This window comes from Carettochelys insculpta, chromosome 2 (genome assembly GCF_033958435.1).
Source record: "Carettochelys insculpta isolate YL-2023 chromosome 2, ASM3395843v1, whole genome shotgun sequence".
NCBI lineage: Eukaryota > Metazoa > Chordata > Testudines > Carettochelyidae > Carettochelys > Carettochelys insculpta.
This window is the reverse complement of record NC_134138.1, coordinates 239,307,673-239,334,466: the sequence shown is the minus strand read 5'-3', so window position 1 is coordinate 239,334,466 and position 26,794 is coordinate 239,307,673. Positions and strand designations below refer to the sequence as shown.

At 46.4% G+C, this 26,794-nt stretch overlaps 1 protein-coding gene across 1 annotated transcript in view; it reads left to right on the top strand.

Annotated features, from left to right (window-relative positions):
- Positions 1-1,388: 1,388 nt before the first annotated feature.
- Positions 1,389-26,794, top strand: part of ITGA8 (integrin subunit alpha 8) — a 222,826-nt gene continuing 197,420 nt past the window's right edge. The window contains exons 1-2 of the mRNA XM_074986273.1: positions 1,389-1,820; positions 2,077-2,201. Coding sequence (XP_074842374.1) covers positions 1,567-1,820; positions 2,077-2,201 — 379 coding nt within the window. The 5' untranslated portion in view covers positions 1,389-1,566. The remainder of the gene's footprint in view (positions 1,821-2,076; positions 2,202-26,794) is intronic.

Genomic DNA, 26,794 nt, shown 5'->3' with positions numbered 1-26,794 from the left:
ATTTCCCATCATAACTAAATCCTGCATGTAGACCTGTAACAGGGTCAGGGGGACTCCTGCAGGCTCTAAGATCCTCATTGAAATATATGAGGCACCATACCAGGACCCCTTCACATGGAGGCTGTTGCAGGATCAAAACCGTGGGGAAAAGTAAGAACACTCCTCTGAGGGCCAAACTGTCATAGGCTCCTCTGAGGGCCATATTCTGATTTCAGGTGCCCCATTAATACCATTGGCTTTAGTGCAATTACTCTGGACCAATGGTTCTCAAACATACCTACAATTTTCAGACACACACCTTTTTATACCATTGCAACACATTTGTTTAAACAACTTAATCATACCTGGCTGGTTGGAAGAAATTGCCTAAAGGCAATAAACTTCCCATCAAACTTATGATTGTGCATAAAAGATAAATAAAAAAATGAACCAAAAATAAGTTCAGTATTGGTATTTATAAAAAAGGTTGAGAAACATCGAGCTAATGTACCTCTAGAAGAGCTCCATGTACCCCAGCAGTACATGTACCCGTAGTTGCAAACCATTGCTCTGGATGATGTTCTGAGAAGCGGGCCCTAGATTTTTCTGGATTGGGTTAGCTCTTACACCTTTGCAGCTATTACTGTCTGGAAATCATTTTCCAAGGTTGAGGCTGCAGTGCCTCCCTTCTGCAGCTCTATAAATGGTGGACTCCCTCTCCATCCCTAGAGTTTTTTAAGTCCCAGCTTGACAAAGTCCTGGTTGGGATGATTTAGTTGGGGCTGATCCTGTTTGAAGCAGGGGGCTGGACTGGATGACCTCCTGAGGTCTCTTCCAGCCCTAGGGTTGTATGATTCTGTGACGGTATAGCCACCCTTGTGTTTGTATCAGAGGAGCAGCTGGGTTTGTCTGCAGCCACAAAGACAATGAGAAGTCCTGTGGCACCTTATAGACTAACAGCTTTTTGGAGCACAAGCTTTCCTGGGCAAAGCCCGGCTCTGTCAGCCCCCTGAGGAAGCGGGTCTCAGCCCCCCAGAGTTCACGCTCCAAATATCCGGTAAGCTCTCGGCCTTCTCGTTGTTGTCATTGCAGCCGGTAAGTCTAGCTCGACCCCCCTGTCCCCTGCAGGAGGGGTTGAGGCGAAGGGGCCGCCAGCGGCTGGTTTTACGCGGTAAATGAGGGGTCGGCTCACAGCTGTGGACCAGGGGCCCGACTTTCCCGGCCCCCACCTGGCCCTTCCCGCCCCCTGGCGGAGAGCTACCAGGGCCTCGCCCTGCAGAGGAGGGCGCTGCGCAGCCGGGGCTGCCCCGCCCCGAGCGGGGAGAAGCGCGGCCCCGGGGCTGCCCCAGCGCGGCGGGCTCTGCCTTGCACGGGCGTCAGCGCGCCCCGCCGGCTGGTACGGGCGGGCTCCCAGTGCGCCCCGTGCAGTGCAGCCGCGCCGGGCGGGAGGGAGCTCAGCGGGGCTCTCCGCGCGGCCACAGCCCGGGAGCAGCGCCGCCGCGGCCGGCCAACAGGGGGCGCCCCGGAGGCAGCCGGCGGCCACTGGCGGCACGAGCCCCCGGCTGTCTCACTGGCCGCCGCGCGGCGATGCTGGTGGGCGCCCGGCGCGGAGCGCGGCTCTCGCGGTGCAGGATGCGGACCCCGGGGCCCCGCCGCGCGCCCCTCGCCCCGCCACTGCCGCTGCCGCTGCCGCTGCCGCTCCTGCTGCTGTGGGGGATGCTGCGGCCGCCGGGGCTGGCGGCGGCGTTCAACGTGGACGAGGAGCAGCCGACCGTGTACAGCGGCCCCGCCGGCAGCTACTTCGGCTACGCGGTGGATTTCCACAGCCCGGCCGCCGGCGCGTGAGTAGCCGCCCGTCTTCGCCCGGGGCCGCGCGGAGTCAGCCGGGCCGGGGGCTGGGCTAGGTTGGGCTGGGGGGCGTCCCGCAGCGCCCCCCTCTACACTCGCCCGGCGGAGGCTGCGGGGTCCCAGCGCCCGGTCCCCAGCCCGCGCGCCGGGTCTCCCGGCTTTGTGCCAGGGCTGAGGGCGGGGGGCGAGACTGGCACACGTGCCCTGCCATCAGCTCGCCGGCGAGTGACGGGCACCCGTGTTTTGCAGGGTGAGTGTCCTGGTGGGCGCTCCCAGAGCCAACACCACCCAGCCGGATATCCAGGAGGGAGGAGCGGTGTATCACTGCCCCTGGCCAGCCGCCGAGTGCAAGCAGATTCCCTTTGACACCACTAGTAAGTGAATCCCGGCGCAGTGTGCCTCGGCTCACATTGCCACGATGCCCCTTGCTGCAAGTTGACGGGAGGCCCGGGTCCCCTGTGCCCGTCTGATCTCTGCGTGGAGTTCCGGGGAGAAATGGCTCTCTTGGAACATAGTGCGCGCGGGGTTGGAGGCGGGGGGTGTTGTTTAGTGGTCCCTGTAGACACAACAAGGAAGACTGGTGGGGAGCAGTGTAGCCCAGCCACTGAAGGGTGTTTGGAGCGCGCTGAACGCTCTAAAAAGAATTGCCCGCTTGCAAATGTTCAGAAACTCCGGGTTTCACCTACCCCTGTAAACAGTGGAAATTGGATTGTTGTTTGTCCTCAGTGCAGTTTCCAACAAGGGGTTTTCCGCCCCTTCAGATGGAGGCAGTACCCTATGCGGCATGCTGATTTAATTCTTTACAGAAAGGAAGAATTTGCTTTCAGAATACTGGATGTTGGATGCAAACTGATGTAGGCATAATGTGGCTAGATTGCATCCACTTTCAAAATCCCATGACAGATGTTTCTCATTTAATTAAAGGGAACACACATTTTAAACAATTCAGGCTGTTTATGTTTGCTGTTTATAGCCCTTGAAAATAATTTAAACCTAGTGTTTTCAAAAACATTTAAACTTAATGATTCAGTGTAGGCATAGGTATATCATGTAACCTTTAGAAACAAAAGTTACAATTCACCAGAGTTTATATATTTTTAGTGTTCATTCTTCATACAGATATTAATATAACATAAAGTCTACTTCTATGAACATAAATTAATTACTCAATTTGCCTATATGTAATAAATCAGCAACTCAGTTCCCCAGCACTGTGTGTGCATGCATGTGTGAAAGAGGCCCAGCTACTGTATTCTAAACATTGCAATACACCTGCAGTATCTCTATATATATTGTAATAATACATATACCGTCTCTAATTCTATAAACATATAGATGCATACCCAGTACATGTCCACTGTGCTGTGGGTATGTATTTTGTTTTGTGCATCTGTATATATGTACACAGAAAATCATATTGCCAATGCACCTAATATTTACATCTGGTGAATGATGCCCTTATAATGTCATAGGAGCATACTGTGCAGTACCATGTGTTTAAATATAATTTTTTAAAAAGTTTTTAATCTGAAACATAATCCAGAAAGAGGATCCATTACATCTGAAAATGATATTTTGTGAAATGATTACTGTGGAAACATAGGGCCAGATCATGCCCTTGTGTGAGAAACCTAACAGTGGATGGCTAAACAGAAGTGGGAATTTCCTGAAAGATCTGGAGTAAGGGTTTATCCCTCTAGAATATGTAGAAGGTGTGGTAGCCACAAATAGTTGACTACATGAGTGCAACAGGAGTTTTAGGCTTTTCCATGCAAATGGTAGTGTGTGACCAGACAGGAGAACTTCCTTGTTTAAAGTAGTCAGTCCAACACTTTTCCAGATTGCTAAGCTGGAGCAAGGAGTATTCTCACTGAGTCCATGGAGGCAAATCAATAGCCTGTGTCAATAAGAGCCAGAGAGAAGGGAAAGATTGTTAGGTTTTATACAGTCTATATCAATGATGCTGGACATAGGTGCACTTACTGCTTTGCATATGTCATCACTGGTTTAATCAGCATTAATTTATGTACATATCTGTGGCCTAAAATTGATTACCTTCATTGGTAGTGATGCCAGTTACATTCAACTCCTTCCTCTCTAGAATATTTTCAGCTAGATGAGTAACTCTTCTATTCCTTTCTGTCTCTTCTGTACCCCAAAGCAGAGCAGACAATACTGGCTATAGCCTGGAATATATTGTTGTAAATCTCTTTAATGTATTTCCCTTTGTTGTGTTTGTAACTGTAATGGGACACAACCAATTGTTTGTTAAATATTACAGATGTCTTCAGACTATTTTGGCTATCTAGCTACTTATGTGACCTCTGTCAAGGTATGAGTACTTAGAGTACCTAATGAATGTATTCCTGCAATCCTTCTTGGAGGTGATACTGTTCCCATTTTATTGGGCAGAATCTATGGTGGGGCTAGGAATTGAATTTGTGTCGTCTTCATCCCCAGCTAGTTTCTTAACCATAAGACCATTATTTCACCAATGTTTGGATGTTTCACTTAATAGGAATATAGATGGGGAATTAAATCTACTGGTTTTAATTTTATAAAAAAGGAGTGCTTCACACACACCAGTAGCTTTATAAAAGGCATCAAATGTGTTATGTCAAAGGTCTGGAAATAATTTTTGAAAAGCAGAGGGGAGAAGAGAAATTAAATATATTATTTCAGAGCTGAAAGCTTTTGCGTTCATTCCTCCTTACAACAAAACTTACTTTTTTCTTGGGCTCAGCCCAGTATTAGCCACTCTTTCGGTCAAGTATGTTAAGTACAGTAAGATCTCAGAGTACGTGAATCCAGAGTACGTGACCCTGCTCTTACGTGGCTGACCCCAATTCATACTTTATAAAGTAAACCCTCAAGATACACTGAGGTGCGAGGTGGGGAGTGCTGCTAGAGAGGGGTTGGGCGGGCTCCAGCCTCCACTGCACCCCCCGGCTCCAGCCTGTGCCATGCACCCAGTTCCAGCCTCTGACACAGCCCCAGCTCAGCCACCCCACATGCCCCGGCTCCAGGCACCGCCACAGCCCCCAGCTCCAAATTCCACTGCATGCTCCAGCTCCAGACACCACCATGCGCCCTGGCTCCTGCCTCCATTGCAGCCCCCGGCTCCAACTACCACCACATGCCCCAGCTCCAGCCACGTGCCCCGGCCCCAACCCCTGCAGAACAGGCTCCAACCCCCGTGAACCTGGCTCAACTCCACCCTCCATCCCCTCCTGCAGCCCTAACCCACCCGGGCTTAGCCACCCCCGCCCCCCTCCCACACCACAACCCACTGCCCAAGCCTCTGACTTACACAAATTTTAGGGTACAAGAGGGTTAAATGGAACACAACCCTTGTGTACCTTGGGGGATTACTGTATTGTAAAAGGACAACAAATTACTGAATAATTAATCAGCTGTGTTACTAAGACCAGAATAGAAACTTACGTGATGGACAGAGAGAGGGAAAGAGAACACATTTCATACCACTTAAATGGCATTGCAAACTGACAGCTAAATATAGTATTTCATTAAATTATGAGTCTTTGACATTCATATTCTGGGAGTCTAGTCTCTCCTTGAACTCATTTATATTAATATGCTCAATGAGAGTTACCTTGTCCCAATAAGAGACACAAACTTGGATGCTTTTCTTATTTGTATTGCCATCAATGACCACAACACATTTAAAAGAGAGAAAGAGAGGATTTCTCATTGAATGAGAACACTTTTTCCATAAGTGCCCTTAACCAAAAAAAAAAAGAAAAAATCATAATAATAGCTTGGTTTACATGAGTTTGGAGTTACCATAAGAACACTGTTAGTTACAGGTTGAACCTCTCTGTGCTGTCACTCTATTGTCCAGCTGCATCAGTAGTCCAGTTTGATTTAAATTAGCCATATATCCATTTATCATGGGTTTCTCCTTGTTTACTGTAGTTCCATGAGTTTTGTTTATAGTCACCAGTCCTGGCTCTCAGGCCATATCTATACTAGCACAAATCTTCAAAATGGCCATGCAAATGGCCATTTCGAAGATTACTAATGAGGAGCTGAAATGCATATTTAGCTCCTCATTAGCATGCTGCTGGCTGCGGCTCTTCAAAATTGTCGTGTTTTGCTTCCCTGCGGCTTGTCCAGATGGGTCCTTTTCGAAAGGACCCCGAGAGCTTTGAAATCTCCTTATTCTTATCAGCAGATATGGCATCATGACTTGATTCCTTGACTTGACGTGATGACTTGATTCCTATCAGTAGACAGGAATAAGGGGATTTCAGAGTTCCCAGGGTCCTTTCAAACAGGACCCCCCATCTAGACGAGACACGTGGCAGCGAAATGCAAAAATTTTGAAGAGCCACAGCTGGTGGGATGCTAATGAGGCTCTGAATATGCATTTCAGCACCTCATTAGTAATCTTTGAAATGGCCATTTGCATGGCCATTCCAAAGAGTTGTGCTGGTGTAGACGTAGCCTCAGTGTTTTGTGCTGTTATTTAGCTCTAATTTACTCCTCTGTTCTAAGAGCCAAGTAAGCAGTGGAAGTATTGGTAATGCTGCTAGACCATATTGACGTACCATGGTTTAGCAAATTCTCTTGTTTGGCACTCATCAGGTCCCAACACTGCTGGACTAGAGAGGTTCAACTTGTGATTATAAGTAGCAAGAGTAGAGCTCAGAGTTGGTTATCTAAAAGACAAAAGTACATTTTCAGTCTAAGTTCCATAAACTAAACAGAATTGGAATCAAGCAGTGTCTCATCTTGAAGGATGATACAGGATGATACCAACAGGTCACAAATCTTCAATACACAGGCTGAAACTGCCATTTAGTCTGAGACTATCCTTTCCCAGTTCAAAGTCCTTTGTCCTTCAGATGTGTTTCCAGGTGTTGAGTTTGTGGTGGGACTGAGATCAAGTCATGATGTCATAGCTCTTTTATAATTTGGTTTAGCTTATTGGAAATACCTTTTGCTTGTGATGTTGGGGTGTGTCACCATTTGTCAAACGATTCAATTATCTATTTTCTCTCTGAGAAATCTTTTGGGATGGCTGCTGGGGGAAAAGTATTCCCTTTAACGGGGACATCAGCACATCTGGCTACACAACCATTGTACCTGAAAGGCTGGTTCTGGCTGTTCCCAACCTCACAATATATTTCACTAATACATGCAGCAGTACTTCGTAACCTCACATATGTTCCAACAGAATATTAAGATCAACAGTTTAAGACTTTTAAAATTATATGTCACAGAGCATGCTTTGTTCAGAATGTATCACAAGGGGATCCCAGGGTGCCACTTTGAAATATAAAATGCCATAATGCAAAGTGCATTTAGGGACGGACAATGAAAATTTTTGCTGTAAGCTTGGGACATATCAGTTTTATAGTGACAGGAAGAGAATGACCTGGGGCATATAGGTTGATAACCAATGTGATGCACCATGAAGAAGACTAATGTGTTTGCTGGATGCATCAGTGAAGATATTTCTAGTCAAGATGGTGAAGTGTTAGTACAATTATACCAGGCATTAGTGAAACCTCACCTCAAGTACTGTGTACAATTCTGGTCTCCCATGTTTAGAAAGATGAATTCAGAATGGAACAGGTGCAGGTGGGCTACTAAGATGATCTGAGGAACAGGAAACCTACTTTATGAGGGGAGACCCACAGAGCTTGGCTTGTTTACCATCACCAAGACAAGTCTGGGAAGAGGTGTGATTGCTCTTTATAAATAAATATAAATTGGGCATCACCAATTTGAAATTAGATGATGGTTTCTAGTGATCAGAGGAGTGAAGTTCTGGAACTGCCTTCCAAGGGGAGTAGCAGGGGCAAAAAACCTAACTGGCTTCAGGACTAAACTTCATACCTTTATGGAAGGAGTGGTATGATCAGACTGCCTACAGTGGCATCTAGCAGATCTGCACCTGCTAGCAGTAATTATCTCCAGCAACCAGTTGTGGAGTGCTAGATGGGGAAGATTCTGGGTTACTACAGAGAGTTCTTTCCCAAGTGCGTGGCTGGCAGGTCTTGCCTGCATGCCCTGGGTTTAACTCAGCTCCATATTTGAGATGAGGAAGGAGTTTTCCTCTGGGTCAGATTGAGGACTTCAGTAATGCAACCAGAGGTTAGGGGTGTATTACAGAAGGGACTGGGTGAAGTCTGTGGCTTGCAGTGTTCAGAAGCTCAAACTGGGTGATGATGATCCCATCTGACTTTAAAGTCTGTGACCTGAATTTCAAACATGGTTCATTCATAAACAACATCCCAAATGCGTCACTAATATTTGTATCCATGCTATTTAATGCCTTCCTCTTCTCAAATGTGGAGAAAAAAGAAAGAGTGATGACAAGGATAATGCAATCTCAGCTGAGAGTCAGGAAGCTCTATTGTGTCACATGCTAACTTTATGGTGGGATGGTAATTATAGCTACTCAGTAATAATTTATGGTTACTGAATATTGACCATATTACTGAGATGTTTACTGTACAAATGTATTTATTAGTTTAATATGGGGTTGTACAGGAAAACAAGCAGGAAGAGAAGAAGAAAAACAGCTCAAGATAAGCCTCTTCCCCACAAACACTTGAGGGTTGTTAGTGCTGGGTAGAAAGGTATGACAGATACTAAACTAACCCTGAATGTTTGTCACTGCTTCAGAGTGCCTTGTTCTAGCTGCCAAACACAGAGTGGATTCTTGAGTGTTCTGTTCCAGCATCTGTTCACTAAAGTAGTCAGTCAGAAAGTCATCCTAACTGCAACCAAGAATATATTGCACATTCATATTTGTGTAGAAAAATCACAAGATAAAAATCAGCTGTTCTACAGTGGCATATCCCAAAGTGTCATATATCACATGAGTATGTAAATTTGACAAATCACAATAACTTTCATCCACAGGTGATTAAAAACTAACTTAAATACTAGGCACTTGCAGCGCTTTATGATGTGTGATGTGCATATTTGTAGAAAGATAAGGGGACTTCATTTTTTTCTGATCAGTCAATCCAGCACTTTTTATAAATCACTGAGCTGACTTAATTCCTAAGCAACAATGGCATTTAACCCCTTGATTGATATATGTACTTTGTTCCAGTGGTGAGGTAATAGGATATCTTTGAGGATTCTCCACTTTGCTTCCTCTTTTTTCCTCCCTCCCCTTTAAAAGTGTCATAGTGCGCTGACCTTCCCTAGAGCAGTGAGAGACCAGATGTAACTCTCTTTTGTGAGAGGGAGATGGGTGGCGGGGAGAAGAGACGTGTTTTAGTGTGATGTTAGTACTCACATCACACACATCTCAAAGAACTGGAAGGGACCTCAGGGACATCAAGTCCAGTATCCTGTCCTCTTGGCAGGACCAAGCACCGTCCTTTTGTACTTGACAGACAGTCAGGAATTTCCAGGTTCTTATCCTGATTCTGAAACAGATTCTCTCTTTCATCTTAAGCACATTGCTTCTTCTTTTCTTCAGTTTCTCCAACTCATAAATGGGGCCAAGAATATCTGCTTAAGTTATAATTGTGAGGCTTAATTACTTAATACAATAATTGGGAAACTTGGAAATGGCAGAGATGCTTAATGACTTCTTTGTTTCGGTCTTCACTGAGAAGTCTGAAGAAGGAATGCCTAACATAGTGAATGCTAGTGGGAAAGGGGTAGGTTTACAAGATAAAATAAAAAAAGAGCAAGTTAAAAAATCACTTAGGAAAGTTAGATATTTGCAAGTCACCACGGCCTGATGAAATGCATCCTAGAATACTCAAGGAGTTGATGGACGAGGTATCTGAGCCACTAGCTATTATCTTTGGAAAATCATGGGAGACAGGAGAGATTCCAGAAGACTGGAAAAAGGCAAATATAGTGCCTATCTATAAAAAAGGGAATAAGAACAATGCAGGAAACTACAGGCCAGTCAGCTTAACTTCTGTGCCAGGAAAGATGATGGAACAAGTAATTAAGGAAATCATCTGCAAACATTTGAAAGGCAGTAAGCTGATAGGGAACAGCCAGCATGGATTTACAAAGAACAGATCATGTCAAACCAATCTGATATCTTTCTTTGTGGATAAGGGAGAAGCAGTGGATGTAGTATACCCAGTCCTTAGTAAGGTATTTGATATGGTCTCGCATGATATTCTTATCAATAAACTAGGCAAATACAACTTAGATGGGGCTACTATAATGTGGGTGCAAAACTGGCTGTATAACCTTACTCAGAGAGTAGTTATTAATGGTTCTCAATCTTGCTGGAACAGTATAACAAGTGGGATTTCGCAGGGGTCTGTGTTGGGACTGGTTCTGTTCAATATCTTCATCAACGATTTAGATATTGGCATAGAAGTATGCTTATTAAGTTTGCAGATGATACAAAGCTGGGAGGGGTTGCAACTGCTTTGGAGGATAGGGTCAAAATTCAAAATGATCTGGACAAATTGGAGAAATGGTCTGAGGTAAACAGGATGAAGTTTAATAAAGACAAATGCAAAATGCTCCACTTAAGAAGGAACAATCAGTTTCACACATACAGAATGGGAAGCAGCTGTCTAGGAAAGAGTATGGCAGAAAGGTATCTAGGGGTTATAGTGGACCACAAGTTAAATATGGGTCAACAGTGTGATGGTGTTGAAAAAAAAGCAAACATGGTTCTGGGATGCATTAACAGGTGTGTTGTGAGCAAGACACGAGAAGTCATTCTTCCGCTCTACTGTGCACTGGTTAGGCCTCAGTCGGAGTATTGTGTCCAGTTCTGGGTGCCACATTTCAAGAAAGATGTGGAGAAATTGGAAAGGGTCCAGAAAAGAGCAACATGAATCAAAGGTCTAGAGAACATGACATATGAAGAAAGGCTGAAAGAATTGGGCTTGTTTAGTTTGGAAAAAAGAAGATTAAGGTGGGACATGATGGTGGTTTTCAGGTATCTAAAAGGGTGTCGTAGGGAGGAGGGAGAAAATTTGTTCTTCTTGGCCTCTAGGGCTAGAACAAGAAGCAATGGGCTTAAACTGCAGCAAGGGAGGTTTAGGTTGGACATTAGGAAAAAGTTCCTAACTGTCAGGGTAGTCAAACACTGGAATAAATTGCCTAGGGAGGTTGTGGAATCTGCATCTCTGGAGATATTTAAGAACAGGTAGGATAAATGTCTATCAGAGATGGCCTAGACAGTACTTGGCCCTGCCATGAGCGCAGACGGCTGGACTCGATGACCTCTCAAGGTCCCTTCCAGTCGTAGCATTCTATGATTCTATGATAGAACCTCAGAGATACAAACACTTTGGGAATCGAGGTTGTTTGTAACTCTGAAGCGTTTGTAACTCTGAACAAAAACAATTATGATAATTTATAAATGATCGTTGACAACACAGCTTTGAAACTTTACTATGCAGAAGAAAAATGGTGCTTTTAACCATCTTAATTTAAATCAAACAAGCACAGAAACAGTTTCCTTTCCTTGTCAAATCTTTTTTTTAAATTTTCCCTTTATTATTTTAGTACTTATGTTTCACACTATAAGGACATAAAAACATAACACAGGCCAAACTGGGTCAGACCAAAGGTCCATCTAGCTCCATATTCTGTCTTCTGACGGTGGCTAATGCCAGGTGATTCAGAGGGAATGAACTGAGGAGGTAATCATCAAGTGTTTCACCCATTTCCAGCTTCTGTCCTGTTTGCTTTTTTGAATTTAATTTCATTTATTTTGTTGCCTGATTGTGTACTTCATGTTGTGTGGTTGACTGGTCATAATTGTAGTGTTTAAAACTGCAGTTCTGCTGTACTTGTGGTTTGAAGTTGTGAATTGGTCTGCAAGTGCTAATATGGGTGCTATTCCTTATGGTGACCAGAAGAGGTAGCAGAAGAACAACTGCAGAAATCTTTCCAGTATTTGACTATAAGTGCTTTGCTTCCAAACCCTCCAGGACATCTTGCAGCTGAGGACTGAACCTGAGTCCCCACTATATATCAAACTTGCTAGAAAACTAACAATACATATTTCAAACACTGATTTTCAAACACATTTTAAAATGATTAGGTATGTGATGGACAATAACTTTCAAAAAGGCAGCACAGATGAGGCATGAATTTGCCAGTCTTCCAGGATTCAGCACGTTTTCTCTCCCCTGTGAGTGTGCTTCATCATATATTAGTCATACAGGTTGTATTCTTCAAACTAACTGCAGAAAGTATGAATATCCTGTCGAGAAAAAAGAAAAGGGGAAGTCTCCATTAACTGGCCAAGTGTGTGGCTGAAAGAAAACATGAGCCAGTTTGGCCAGAAGTTGAGCTGATTGTAACAAAATCCAGGTACTGTGGAAGGAAAGGATGTATTGTGAGACTCAGGAGATTTAGTTATATATTAAAAAAAAAAAACAAAAAAAAAAAGATTAACTGTAAAGATGGTAAGATCCTGTGGGAAATTTAGAGCGCTATTATAAAATAGAATTTGCATCTCAAGAGAAAGCATTATGGGAGAAAACGTTTACTTCTGCCCCTTGAAATTCTGACATCATTGATATAGCAACACTAGTTCTGCTTCACCATGGATTTAATGATTCCCATGTAGGGTTCTGATTTACGACAGATATGTGGTTTCTTTACCAATCCCAATCATATTTTAGGGACAGAAAGGAAAAAGTAATTTAACTCCCATTGACTTCAGTGATATTTTTTACTGATTCAGGAAATTTTAAAATGAAATTAAAAACTTGTGGGTATGGCCCAATGAAATTAAAATAACTTGCATGTATGAAATCTAATGCACAATAAAAACATACATCCACTTATGCAAATTCAAGTTCGCTTTAAAAAAGAGCTGCTCTCATGATGATCCTGATAGACTTTGCTGCTTCAAAACACACATAACAATAATATCTAATGATTTTCATTCATAGACCTCAAAGCACTATGGAATCGGGTTCAGTGTCATTAACTCCATTTTGCTGATGTGGAAAATTAGGCACAGAGAAGAAACAGGACTTTCCTAAGTCAATTTCCTCTCCCAGAATCAAACAGGACCAGTTATCACCTCTTTGGTTGGCCCACTAGGTTCTTGTTCTATAGATTCTAGTGCCTAGCCTTGGGATTGTGCTCTGCACATCACCTATCAGAAATGATAGATGGTGCTTGGTTCTGCCGTATGTGTAGGGGACTGGACTTGATGACATCTCAATGTTTTTTCCAGTTCTAGTATTCTATGATTCTATAAAAGACCCAAAATCAATGTTCATGTGAATGTTAAGAAGGCAAACATTTGACTAAGGCCTTGTCTATGGCAGATTGATTTAAGCCAACTTGTGTCTTCATAGTTGTGCTTGTGTCTATGCTTAAATTTGTCTCCTGCCAATGTAAGGTCTCCATCGCATCAACATAGTAACATTTCTTTCCAAGCAGCATTGACGCATGGTCAATGCATTGAGACTGACACAGTGTGAACATAGACGCTGTTACCTATGTCAACATTAACTGTCCTCCAGCAGCTGTTCCACATTGCCCAGCAGTAAACTCCATTGCTCAGGGTCACAGAGAATGGGATCCTCCCTTTGCCCCCATTTAAAACTCTGTGAATTTTTAATACCTTTCCATGATCATCTGGCTTGGTGAGCACACCTTACAACTCCTATTGTTGTGTGCCACTGTGCACCTGACGAAGCTGACTACACACTCCAGACATATTTTAGCTTGGAGTAGATAGGATATATGGGATCTCCTGGGTCTGTGGGAGAGGAGAGACTGTGCAAACACAGCCATGCACCAGTCATGGAAAAGTGGACATCTGTGATCAGACTGCGTGGCAGATGCAACAAAAAGGATGCAACAAGAAGTAGTAGCAGTGCCTCATGAAAGCTAAGGAACTGTTGAAGACACAACAGAAGGCTGGGGAATTCAACAGTCATTCCAGTGCCAACCTGCAGACCTGCTGCTTTTACAAATATTTTCATGCCAGTCTTGGTGGATACCCCATCACCACCATGGATACCCTGAGCCACAGGCCCTTGGCATGAGAGTGAGGAGGGAGAGCAGAAGAAGGAGAAGGAAGAGGGACATATGACCAAGAGGTCCAAGTACAGCCTAAGGCAGGACCTGTTTGAGACTCCACTACAGTCTAGTCTATCCTGATAGTCAGGCATGGGCAAGCTGGTTTCTGTGAAATGATCTTTGGGTAAGTGTATAAATTCATTTCCCATTGCAGCAAGGCCGACTTAGCAGGAAACAGCTATTGTCCTTTTATGAATATACTCTGGCTAGAAGAGACGTACAATGAAAAAGAGATATCATTATTATCTGCTTTTCAACCCCCTCTATACTTAGGTAAGGGGGTAGGTGGACCGTTTCTGTATCCAGGGATGTCCCTTGATTCCTTCTGAGAAATCTTGATGAATTTTTCATGCAGGTGTTCTGCAGTCCTCTCACAAAGGTTTCTGTGGATGGCAGCCACATTGCTTCCTCCAGGTTAAGACACTTTCTCACGCCAGTCACTGGTAACTTCAGCAGATATGATTGCAGTACATGGGCTAGCAGTATCTGAGTCAGGGTGGCTTAGGATGCTATTCACAGCTGTGCTGTGTATGTCTGTTACTCTCAGGAATGCAAGATCAACTAAAATAATGAATGCTTGTGGGAAATGTTGCCAATATTCAGTGCCATTGCCTGACACTCATAGTTTCAAGTAACTGAGCAATTCCCTCCTCATTTTCCTCATAATTGGCAGGACATATTCACCATGATTGGAGCTGTGAGTTGCGCCATGTGTAAGAAGGGTTAATAATCATGTCTTGTTTAAAACTTTCAGGGAGCAAAGGAAGGGAGTTCTGAATCTCAACTTTCACGTTCTGTTGTGACTGTAATGACAGTGGCACCTCTGTATGTTTTATCTGTAGCTGTTGACATTTTGGCCTTGAGATGCTCTTTCTCCATAACTACTGAATGCCTGAGCCGTTAAGGAATGGGACATGTTCAGCAAGATCTTGCAAGCCAGTGCTGTTGATGAGCAGAGGGCCTGGAGCATGAATATTGTAGCCTGTACGGAAGAGGCAATAGCATGCAGGAATCAGAGTGTGAGGTGCACCAGGACATAATGGGACTTGCCCAGCAACACAGATGCTGCAGAGTTTTGTGGACCTATAGGTTCGGCAGAGCCAGTCTCACCTCCTTTTGCAGTCGATGGAGAGCTCCAGTGTAACACCTTCCTACAAACTCCCTTGACATCCCCACTGGCCTCAGGCACTGCATCCTTATCTCTACCACTACACTATTGGCAGGACATTAGGGACAACTACCGCTTCATCCTACACTGACTTGTGAGAACTGCTGTTGATGAATGTGTAGCTAAGCAGGAAATGAATGTTCTTTCCCTTTCTTTAGGCTCTGCTCCATAAGTTTGATAATTTTAATGTCTTTGCTTTTAACTTGCACAGAGCTTTTTGAAGTGCTCTGATTACACAATAAAACTCTGTTGTTTCGGAGATAATTTATCTTTATTAGTGCCTACTATCTTGAGTAACCGTGGAGGACAGCCTATCTTGTGGAGCAGTTTGAACAGACCATCCCTGCTGACCAAGTCAAAGGCCTTGGTCAGGTCGATGAAGGCTATGTAGAGTGGCTTCCTCTGCTCCCTGCATTTCTCCTGCAGCTGCCTTAGAGAGAAGACCATGTCAACGGTAGACCTCTCTGCGCAGAATCCGCACTGCTATTCGGGGTACACCCTCTCAGCAATCTTCTGGAGTCTGCCAAGGATGACGCGAGCGAACAGTTTACCAGTGACACTTAGGAGGGAGATTCCACGGTAGTTGTTGCAGTCGCTTCTGTCTCCTTTGTTCTTATACAACCTTACAATGTTAGCGTCGCGCATATCCTGTGGAACCTCACCCTCTTTCCAGCACAGGCACAGTAGCTCATGTAGGGGTTCCAGGAGTGTGTCCGCAGCACACTTGATTACTTCTGGCGGTATACCATCCTGGCCAGGGGCCTTTCCTGCTGCAATGCTGTCGATGGCTCTCTTCAGTTCATCCACAGTCAGTTCTTGATCCAGTTCGTCCATTACTGGTAGGAGCTCGACGGCATTGAGGGCTGCGTCAACCACAACGTTCTCACGTGAGTACAGCTTGGAGTAGTGCTCAACCCAGCACTCCATCTGTTTGGCTTTGTCAGCGATGATTTCACCAGATTTGGATTTCAGAGGTGCCGTCTTGTTCTGGGTGGGTCCTAATGCCTTCTTCATACCCTCGTACATTCCTCTGAGATTACCAAAGTCAGCACAGGTCTGGATGCTGCTGCATAGCTGGAGCCAGTGGTTGTTGGCACAGCGCCTGGCTGTCTGCTGTACTGTTCTTCTGGCCGCTCTAAGTGCTTGCTGGGTACTCTGGCTCGGTGAGCATTTGTACTCCAGGAGTGCAGCGTGCTTCTTTTCAACGACTGGAATCATCTCATCAGAGTTAGCTTCGAACTAGTCGTTTGTGTTTCTAGCTCTTCTTCCAAACACCGACAAGGCCGTGTTGTAAACTGTATCCCTCAGATGTTGCCATTTGGATGTCACATCAGCGCCCCCAGGGCTGCTGCGCAGATTTTCCTGGAGGGTGTCTCTGAACTTTTCAGCTTTCTACGAGTTTGCTGTTTTTCTGGCGTCAATGCGGGGCCTTCCAGCAAGTTGAGAGCGGTACAGCTTCTTGGGTCTTAGCTTGAGCTTGGAGCAAACTAGCGAGTGATCTGTATCACAGTCAGCACTATGATAGCTGTGTGTCAGAAGGACGTTTTGGTTACTCAAGATGATCCAGTCGTTCCACAAAGACATGAGAGGAACCATCCAATATGACTTTTTGCATTATCGGATGCTTTCAGAATCAGGAGCGGCGTCAAACAAGGATGCGTGCTTGCTCCGACATTGTTCGGGATCTTCTTCGCACTCCTCCGGAAGCATGCCTTTGGATCTTCAACAGAGGGCATCTTGCTGCACACAAGATCTGATGGGAAACTGTTTAATCTTGCAAGGCTGAAAGCTAAGTCTAAGGTGCAGGAAGTCCTCATCAGAGACATGCTGTTCGCAGACAATGCTGCTGTAGTGTCTCACACAGAAGACCAGCTTCAAAAACTGCTGGATCCATTCTCCAAAGCATGCAAGGACTTTGGGCTTACCATCAGCCTAAAGAAGACAAACGTACTCCGTCAGGATGTTGCTGAATCCCCATCAATCAGCATTGACAACTATACGTTAGAGGTCGTCCACGAGTTCATTTACCTCGGGTCCACCATCACTGACACCCTGTCGTTGGACACAGCTAAATAGGAGGATCGGAAAAGCGGCCACAACTCTGTCCAGACTCAGCAAGAGAGTGTGGGATAACAACAAGCTGTACACTCACACCAAAATGCAAGTCTACAGAGCCTGCATCCTCAGCACCCTCCTTTATGGCAGCGAGACTTGGACCCTGTATGCCCGCCAGGAAAAGAGGCTGAACGTCTTCCACTTGCGCTGCCTCAGGCGCATCCTTGGAATATCATGGAAGGACAGAGTGACCAACACCGCCGTCCTCGAGCAAGCTGGAATCCCAACAATGCACACCCTCCTCAGGCAGCATCGGCTCCGCTGGCTTGGCCACGTCCACAGGATGAATGATGGAAGGATTCCAAAAGACATCCTTTATGGTGAGCTAGCCTCTGGCAAAAGACCTCCCGGATGCCCCCAATTGCACTACCAAGATGTCTGCAAGAGAGACCTCAGAGAGGTAGACATCGAGCTGGACAACTGGGAGGAACTAGCAGACGACTGCAGCAGATGGAGGCAGGGGTTACACAAGGGCCTTCAGAAGGGTGAGATGAGGATCAGACAGCTAGCAGAGGAGAAGCGAGCGCACAGAAAGCACACTAAGGACTTGCCAGACACCCGCCACATCTGCAAGAGATGCAGCAAGGACTGTCACTCTCGTGTGGGTCTTCATAGTCACAGTAGCCGCTGTAAATGAAGTCCTCAATTGAAACTATAAAGGGCGCGATCCATAGTCTATGCAGACTGAAGGATGCCTACTATACTATATACTAGTGCCTACTATATGTTGCAGACTGCTTAGCAGTTCTGAAAGCACCTACCTACTTGTTTACAGCACAGAGTGATGCAGCTCCGAAGCTCAGTGACAAAAACACTATAAAAATAAAGATACAAGAAACACTGCCAAATTAATAGGTGCTTCGTTACTTTTATATTTAGAAATGTTCACACAATTCCTAACAGGCCCCTAAATTGCAAGGCAGGTAGAATATAGTAAATCAAAACATTTTACTGTGGCTTGCTGTTCTTTCAAAGCCTTCCTGAGCTGTATAGCTCCACAATGGCTGTGTCTACACTAGCCCAAAACTTCGAAATGGCCATGCAAATGATTAGAATGTGGGTGGCCACAGCATTAGAATGCGGGTGGCCGCGGCACTTCGAAATTGATGTGGCTTGCCACTGTGCGGCTCATCCAGATGGGGCTCCTTTTCGAAAGGACCCTCGCAACTTCGAAATCCCCTTATTCCTATCTGCTGTTAGGAATAAGGGGATTTTGAAGTTGCCAGGGTCCTTTTGAAAAGGAGCCCCATCTGGACGAGCCGTGCAGCAGCGAGCCGTGTTAATTTCGAAGTGCTGCGGCTGCTGGCACTCTAATGAGTTGCTGAATACGTATTTCAGCGCTTCATTAGTAAACTTCAAAATGGCCAAAACTTTGAAGTTTTGGGCTAGTGTAGACATAGCCAATGAGTTATTCTGATAATCTCTGTGCTGAGCTCCTCATACTCAGCAGATACTCATGTGGAGGGATCTGGCTTCCCCTCCACTCTCCATCACAGCAACAACTTTTCTCTCTTCGTTTCACATGTTATGCGGGCCAGAGCAGGCAGCTATAAAACTGTTGGATTTTTTTCCCACTAAGAGCCAGTTTTGTGAATAGCCATCCCAGCGAGCCTTCAATCTATCAAAAGCGCATCAATTGTCATTGTGCACCAGCTGAGCCACAAGTACATTCTTTTCCCAGTGCTGTAGAGGTGTCTGGAGTATATCTTCACAAGTAAGGGTAGTCTGGGTTCCCCAGGATCTCTACCAGCATTTCAATATCACCAATGGTAATCGATTGGTTCAGAAAGAAAGTCACCTTTTGTAGCTTTCTGAACAGTCCTATGTTTTTAAAGATGTAAGAGTCATGCACCTTCCCTGAGCAGGTACCATTGATGTCAGTATCCCTGGTTATCCACCCAGCACTTCATAGCCATAGACATATAGCCTATTCTGTTGATGTATTTTGTGTCCTGGTGATCTGGTACCATCTGTTGCTCAACTGCAGTTTGGAATTCCCATTATGTCCTTCACATTCCCAATTGCCTGAGCCAAGATAATGAATGGCCCTGCAACTTGAATGACGGTGGCCTCCACAATTGATTTTCCAAGTGCAAAAAATGATTTTTCCACCAACAGAGAGCAAGTTTACACAGTGTGATCAGCTCTTGCTTCGCCATTGTCAGTAAAGCTTTTATTCCAGTATCCCTGTGCTGGAGGGCTTTACCAAGCTTGGCATACAGACCCAGGAATTTGTCTTGCTCATCTGACAGTTCTGCAGCAACTGCTTATGATCTCCATACTGCATTGTGATGTGATCCTACCAATCAGTGCTCATTTCTCAGGCCCAGAAACAGTGTTCCGTCATCATCAGATGCTCCATGAACACCAGCAACAAACTTGAATTGCTCTTGTTGCGTCTCTTAGCAATTTGACCATTTGGAAATCATTGTGCTTACCATGGCTCTTCTTTTGGCACTGCAAATGCCAGAGGTTCATACATCCTTGTACTTGTAATACTCATGGCAATGTAATGAAATACTGCATGGAGGCTCCAGGCTTCTGTCAGAGATGGTGAACAGCAAAAACCCATGCAGGTTAATGGGGTTTTCAAAACTGACACAGAAATCGTGGGATAGAGATGAGATGGAGAAGGTTGCATGATGAGAACTTGGTCCTTCAGTCCAACTCACATTTGCAAGATCCATTTCTGCCCTACGATTCATTGCCAGAACTTCCCTAAAGACTGTGCTGAATCATGGAGAGTTACTTATCAATAAGGCACTACTCTATACATTGAAACACTCGCTTCTGCTGAGTACACATAGTGCCAACATAAGGATGCATGCATGTAGGCAATATACTGACTGCAGTGGCTGGTGTGACTAGCATTTGCAAAAAACTGGTGTCATAGAAATGCCCCTAATGAGAGACTAAACACTGAAGTGTTTTCTCCTCCTGCACCTGCAGAGAGCTAGCATGCTGATTAACATAATTTTTTGGGGGAGCAGAAAGGAAATCCATAGGCTCTACACAGCATCAGATGGAAATGATCTTGTCTCCAGATCGGAGGTTACTGGATCAAAATTAAAACTAAGAATGAGAAGTGGATCTGCAGTGTAGCCACTGGAGTATATTAGCTGTAGGTACTGCTGCTTAAAGTCTCACCTAAGAGTAGATCAAACTGGTTTCCAGATATTCAGCAGTGACAGTTCACTCTCATTCATTGATATACCAGCAAACCTACCCCTGGAGCATTTCCCTGTTTTACAGAGAAGAAAACAGTTCTTTAAAATGCCTTAGGATGTAACTCAAAAGTAAGAAAGTTCAAATCTTGATCTCCGTGTAAATACATGTTATGTAATTGGAAATGGGAATTTCTGATCTTTTAATGATACACAGCTCTCTGCTCTAGTTCCAAGGAGTGACATGATGTGTGTCTGTATATTGCCTATCCTGGATTTCAGTAACTCCTGGGGAGAAGTACGCCATTTGGATGCGTAAGAAGGGAGACTTTTTGACAGGTTAACTTAAAGCAGCAATAGTAGTTTGTTACACAGGTTTTGGAATGTTAGAAGTAGTCTAGATGGAGATGGATTAGTGGGCAGAGTGCAGGCGAAGCTATTGATAGGGCATGAGAAAAGCAAAGTATTGTTACTACACAGACCTCACAAAGTTATTCTTTTTCCACAGTGGTTTGGGGAGAGGGGAGAGTTTTTGGGTAGCTATGCACTATAGGTAGAATCAATGGTTTGAGTGGAATTTTTTCTCCCTTACTTTGGTTTAAGAAAAATTGCTGTGTTTGCTTTTAAGTTGTTTCAAATTTTTAATAAATACAGGTCTATTGGAAAGGTTGTTTTGAAATTTTGTTTTTTAAAACAGCTAAATAAATAAAACAACTAATTATGCAAATCAGTACTACAGCAGCAAATATTTGCTTATAAACCCATTCAATCTGCAAATCCTTCATTTATCCATGCACGGAAGCTTTTATAGAAGCAAATCAGGTATCTGTATGCTTGACTGCTCATTGGTATAGTTACTCACTCGGGCCACGTCTACATTACCATTATCCTTCGAAAAATGATCTTCCAGAAGATCTTTCGAAAGAGCACATCCACACACAGAAAAAAGGATCAAAAGATCAATCCACTCTTTCGACAGAGAGCATCCACACAACCCCTAGCTCTATTGAAAGAATGGGCCAAGGATCAAAAATTATGACACCGTGACTACTACTCTTTTGCAAAAAAGGGCCCACGGCATATCTACACATGCTTTTTGCAAAAGAAGCTTTCTTAAGGAGAGGCTGTTCCTGATCCAGGAGCGGAAGAGGGCTTCCAGAAGAAGAGCCGCATTCTTTCAATTTTGTATTGAAAGAGTGCATTTTGTATGTGGACGCGCCATGTGTTCTTTTGAAAAAGGGCCTCATTTTCTGAAAGAATATGGTAGTGTAGATGCGGCCTTGGGGAGTCAAATGCAAATTGTAGCCACTTATGAAAGGCTAAACTTGATATACCACATAGAAATGTTGGATTTACAGGTGTATCTATTACCATCTCGGTTTTCAAGAGTACAGTTACGGCCTATAATGTTCTTTTAGCATAGATTTACCTTTGACTATGTGGATTAACATTTTTCTTAATTGTGTCACTTAAAAAACAAAAACACATCCTCAAGAGTTGTGCTTAGCATTGCTCGACCCATTCTGTGCATAGCTGATGCTACATATAAGCTGTTGTGGGGGACTGAATTATGGAGTCCTTGAAAATATCCTCTAGGACATCTGGCCAGCCAGGGCTAAATTCTCCTCTCAGTGACTCCACTGCAATTCCCATTGAAATACCACCAATGACACGATTTCGGTGGACATTTCATTGACACTGCTGTCATAAGCAGTTGGTCTGCACCATCACTAAATGCTGTGCTAAATAATACTGCCAACAGGTGCCACATGGTATGGTTTGCTAAACAGATTGAAAGAACATGTGATCTTTGCTTGAACTGATATAAGCCAATTCTTCCACTCATGGGCTGCGTCTGCAACATAACATCAAAGTTAACTTCGAAATAAGGGGCTACTTCAAAGTAGCCTGTAGAGCATCTACATATGCTTTTCCTAACTATGAAGTCACTACTTCATTCCCAAGAATGTAGTAGTACCCTAAAGTAGGGGGTGTGTAGATGTTCTGCACTCACTACTTCGAAATAAGAAGTCAGCCATGCTGGTGGCCCCCCCAGAGCACCAAGACACTCTGGCCAGCTCAAGAAGGTCTGTATGGTTCCTGCTGGCCTCCTGACAGGAAGCAGCTCCTTGGCAACCCCAGGCAGGAAGCTGAGAATGTGCCACAAGCAGGGGCAGCATGAGGTCCCAGTTGGACTGCCCCTGCCCGAGGCTCCAGCTAGCACCCGCACGCCCTGGCCACAGTGGCACCATGGCAGGCCCTCCCTAACCCCCCTGGGGACCCAGATGACAAGTTTGAGGGCTCACAGCATGCAGGCAAGGGTCATGTCAGGAGGGAACCCTCCTGGACTAAGAAGGAGCTGAAGGACCTCCTCGCTCCTGGGGCCGAGGGAGGCAGCCACCCCAGAGCATCTCTTGGACGCCACTGGCTCCACCCCCTGTGGACACCAATGACGAGGTGGGCCCCTCTGGCATCAGCAGCCTCCTGCATGGGGAACAGGCCACTGAGACTGAGGGCGATGACGAGGGCTCCAGCGACAAGACCCTCATCATCGCCCTTCCCTCCAGGACACCCACCCATGCCTCATTGAAGCAAGTCTCACCCAAGCCCTGGGAGGTCAGGCGGTAGGTAAGGGGTGATCAGGATGTCACAAACGTCAGGGATGGGACCCTCCCTGGAACAGCTGCGCATCCCACACACCCATGGATAGCAGGACGAGCAAACACAGCCTGACCCTCACCAGTCGGGAACCCCTGGGCACCCGGGATTCCACAGGCTCACAGGCTATCGGGTGGCAGGGGAGCGGGGTGGGGGCCAGCAGAGCAGTGGGGACCCAGAACGCATGGGCCATCCCCCTGTCTGCTTCTGTCTCCACAGGTCTGTTATTAGGCAGCCATCACAGCCCCTCAAAGTGGGCTGCAGATGCAGGGGGCTGGGAGGCTGCCCTGTCACACCAGCCCACATCCCCCCTGGGGCTGCAGCAGGGCCACACAGAGATGGTGCTGGAGGGATGAGGAGGCAGCTTCCAACCACGCAGTTGTGTGGGAAATGACCGGCGTGCTCTGGGACTGGCTGGTGATGGAGCAGGAGGTGTGGGGGCAGGTGGCTGGCAGCCTGGACAACATGGCCCGGGCCTTGGCCACCCACCTTGCCCAGCTTCCAGCCTTGCTGCCACCCTGGCTTGCAGCTGCCCCACCTGAAGTTGCCCACTGTGTGGTGGACCTGTCCCTGGCTGTCCTCATCGAGCTGGCTTGGTGGCTCCTGGATGGCCCAGGCCCAGTGTGCCCCCCTCACCCTGCACACCCTGTGGAGGTCAAGCCTGTGGCACCCTCACCCCACCCCCACCTCCCCATGGTCCTGGCCCCGTTGCAGCCCCACCAGGGGGCCCTGGACCCAGGGCAGAAGGGGCAGCTGCGGCTGCTGTGGCTCCCAGCCCTCCATGCAGCTGGGTGACTGAGCCTTCTCCCATCCCAGCCTCCCACCAATTTTGGTCTCCTCAGCCAGTCCTCCACCCCATATCCGTGGACCATTTCTCCTGTGCACTGTATATAGTTTGACATATTCTGTTTTGTTTGTTCAAATACATTTATTCCCCACATGGTTCTGTGTATTGTTTCCAACCTAACCCCGAGTCCTTGGTGCATGGTTGAGGTGTGGTGACAGGGGGAGCAGAAGTGGGTGCATTTGGTGGTGAAGCATGAGGGATGGGTGAGTGGGAGGGCCTGTGGTGTGGAGTGTGGCTGGGGAGGGTCAAGGCAGGCCCTGGGCGAAGGCCTGGCACAAGGCCTCCTGGACCCTCACCCCATGCCTCTGGGCCTAGCTGCACTGGATAATGGGCAGCTGCTCATAGCTGACCCCTTGGGTCCACAGCCCAGCCCTGGATGAAGGGCTCCCATCTTTCCTGCACAAGATTATGGAGGGCACAGCACACGGTGACCACTGTGGGGACATTTGTGAGGCTGATGTTCACCCTCCTGAGCAGGCTGCGAAACCTCCCCTTCAGTTTCCCAAACGCCTACTCTACTGTGCCCCTGGCATGGTTGAGGTGGCTGTTGAAGGTGTCTTGGGCCGGTGTGGTGCATCCAGTATAGGGCCGCATGAGCCATGGGTCCAGCGGGTATGTGACATCAGCCACGATGCAGGGGGGCATCATGATGTCCCCAAGGGGGAGCTCCTGTGGGGGAACATACATACCCTCCTGTATGTGGCATCCCAGCCATGAATTCCAGAACACCCAGCTGTCATGGGCTCTGCCCAGCCACCCCATGCACACCTTAAGGAAATGGACCCTCGTGTCCACCAGGTCCTGGAGTACCAGCGAATGGTACCCCTTCCTGTTAATATAGGTGCTCCCACTGTTGTCTGGAGCCTGAATTGCCACATGCATCCTGGCCAGGGCTCCAAAACAATTTGGGAACCCCCAGCTGCGCGAACCCATCAAGGGCGCTGTCCAGGTCCCTGAGGGTGTCAACACATCACAGGAGCACCATGTTGATGGCTCAGACGACCTGCAGGGGTGGAAGTAGGATACATCCATGAATGCCAGACCAGGAGCCCCCACTTCCGCCTTCCCCCTCCTCACTATGGCCCCCTTCCCCTTGCCCACTATCCCTCTCCCCAGCATGGATCTGTGGTGTGGGCCAGGCTTAGCTCTATCAGACCATTCTGACGGTGGCCTTGCTGACTCCAAATTGGTGGCTGATGGACCAGTGGCTGTCAGGGGTGGCCATCCTCCACAGTGCGATGGCCACCCTCTGCACTGGAAATGCTGGCCGCATCTGGGTGTTCCAGTGCTGGAGGACTGGTGCAAGCCAGTGGCAGAGGTCCTTGAATGTCTGCCGGGTCATCCTGAAGTTCCTCAGCCACCGCTCATTGTCCCAGTCCTCCAGCACCAGCCGGCCCTACCACTCATCGCTGGTAGCGAAGGCTCATTGGCACCTGATCAGGGGGCCCAAGGGAGGGGCAGCAGGGCCCTGGCCAGGGCCTGGAGGTTGGGGCCCATGTGGGTGACCTGGCCATGCTACGGGAACAGCACTGTGACCAGCATGGCCAGCAGGCTGGCCAAGGTGGAGAGGAGGTCCTCCTGGGGGAGTGTCTGGGTAGGCATGTTGTGCAGCTCTGCCCCCCAGCATGTCTGCCCTGCTGTCTGCAGCCTGGCAGCCTTGAGCACGTGCAGGGTGGTGGGGTTCGGAGGGGCTCTTTAAGGGGTTGGCTGGTTGCGTGCATCCTTTCCTGTCCCCTTACTTTGAAGTAGGGACTATTGTGTGTAGATGCTTTACTTCTAAGTAGAGGCAGCCTATTCAAAGTACGCGTGGGTGCTGTTCACGTGTAGACACGCTACTTCAAAGTTCTACTTGAAAGTAAGCAACTTCAAAGTTATTTTGTAGTGTAGACATGGCCTATGGTACTTGGTACGTGGCCAAGATGTGGTAATTCAGTGACTGATTTGCCAGCCAGACACAAGGAAACTTTCTGAATAAACTCGTGACTTCTGGGTTGTTAGATAATATGAGACCCATTTCAGGAAGTATTAGTGCTCATTTTCATTTGTCCATGAGTCTAATCTTGAGGTCATTGCCTGGGCAAACTCCCTGCTGAAGTTTCCCTGAGTAAAGTCTGAGTAAAGATCTTAGATTTGGTCCATAGATCTTTATTACCCCAGTCACATCCTCTGTCATGAGGCTGGGAGATGAGAGCACAGGCAGAGTCCTCTCCTCCCAACCAGTGGAATAGCAATAGAGCCACAATGATCCCTAGACTGTTGCTGTTTCCATCTCCGTGTGCAAAATGGCTGCTGGATCAATGTAGTAGGCAGATCCCCTGGTCGTGGCACTGTGCCTTCCATGGCCGCTGCCTGCCTGGCAGGAGGCAGGATCCATAAACAGCATTCCATAAAAACCCCATATGGAGATGGTGTCCACACACTGGTGAAGCCGCATGGGTTCCATTACAGGAATTACCCTTTGGAGCCCTGTAAAAAGGGGCAAGATTTACCCTCTAGAGTGGTTTGAGAAACTGCATGCAGTTTTGGCTTTTAAAGAGCTGATCTTCTGAGTCAGACAAAACTACAGCAAAATATCAGCTGTATCATGTTGTAGTCTCACAGAAACCTATTTGCTAATGAAACATGCAAGTGCAGGGTACAAGTGGTATAACAAAGTCTGGCAAATTCACAGATGTGTCCATTTTTATGTAATGCAAGGTGGGTGAGGTAACGTCTGTTAGACCAGCTTCTGCTAGGGAGAAAGACGAGTTTTCAAGCTTACACAGAGCTCTCTTCAAATCTTAATATCGTGTGACCATCACATGTACAAGAACACTTTTTAAAAATTATTTTCATCTGGTCTTCTATTTTAGTAGAGTTATATGAGGAAAGCTGAGGGAAATAGTTGCTGTTTTACTGCAGTATAAATACTGGTTTGGCTTCAGGAAGTGTACTATGTGATGAGCTAAATCTACTATATCATTGAGAGAGTTGGTCAGCTTGTCTATT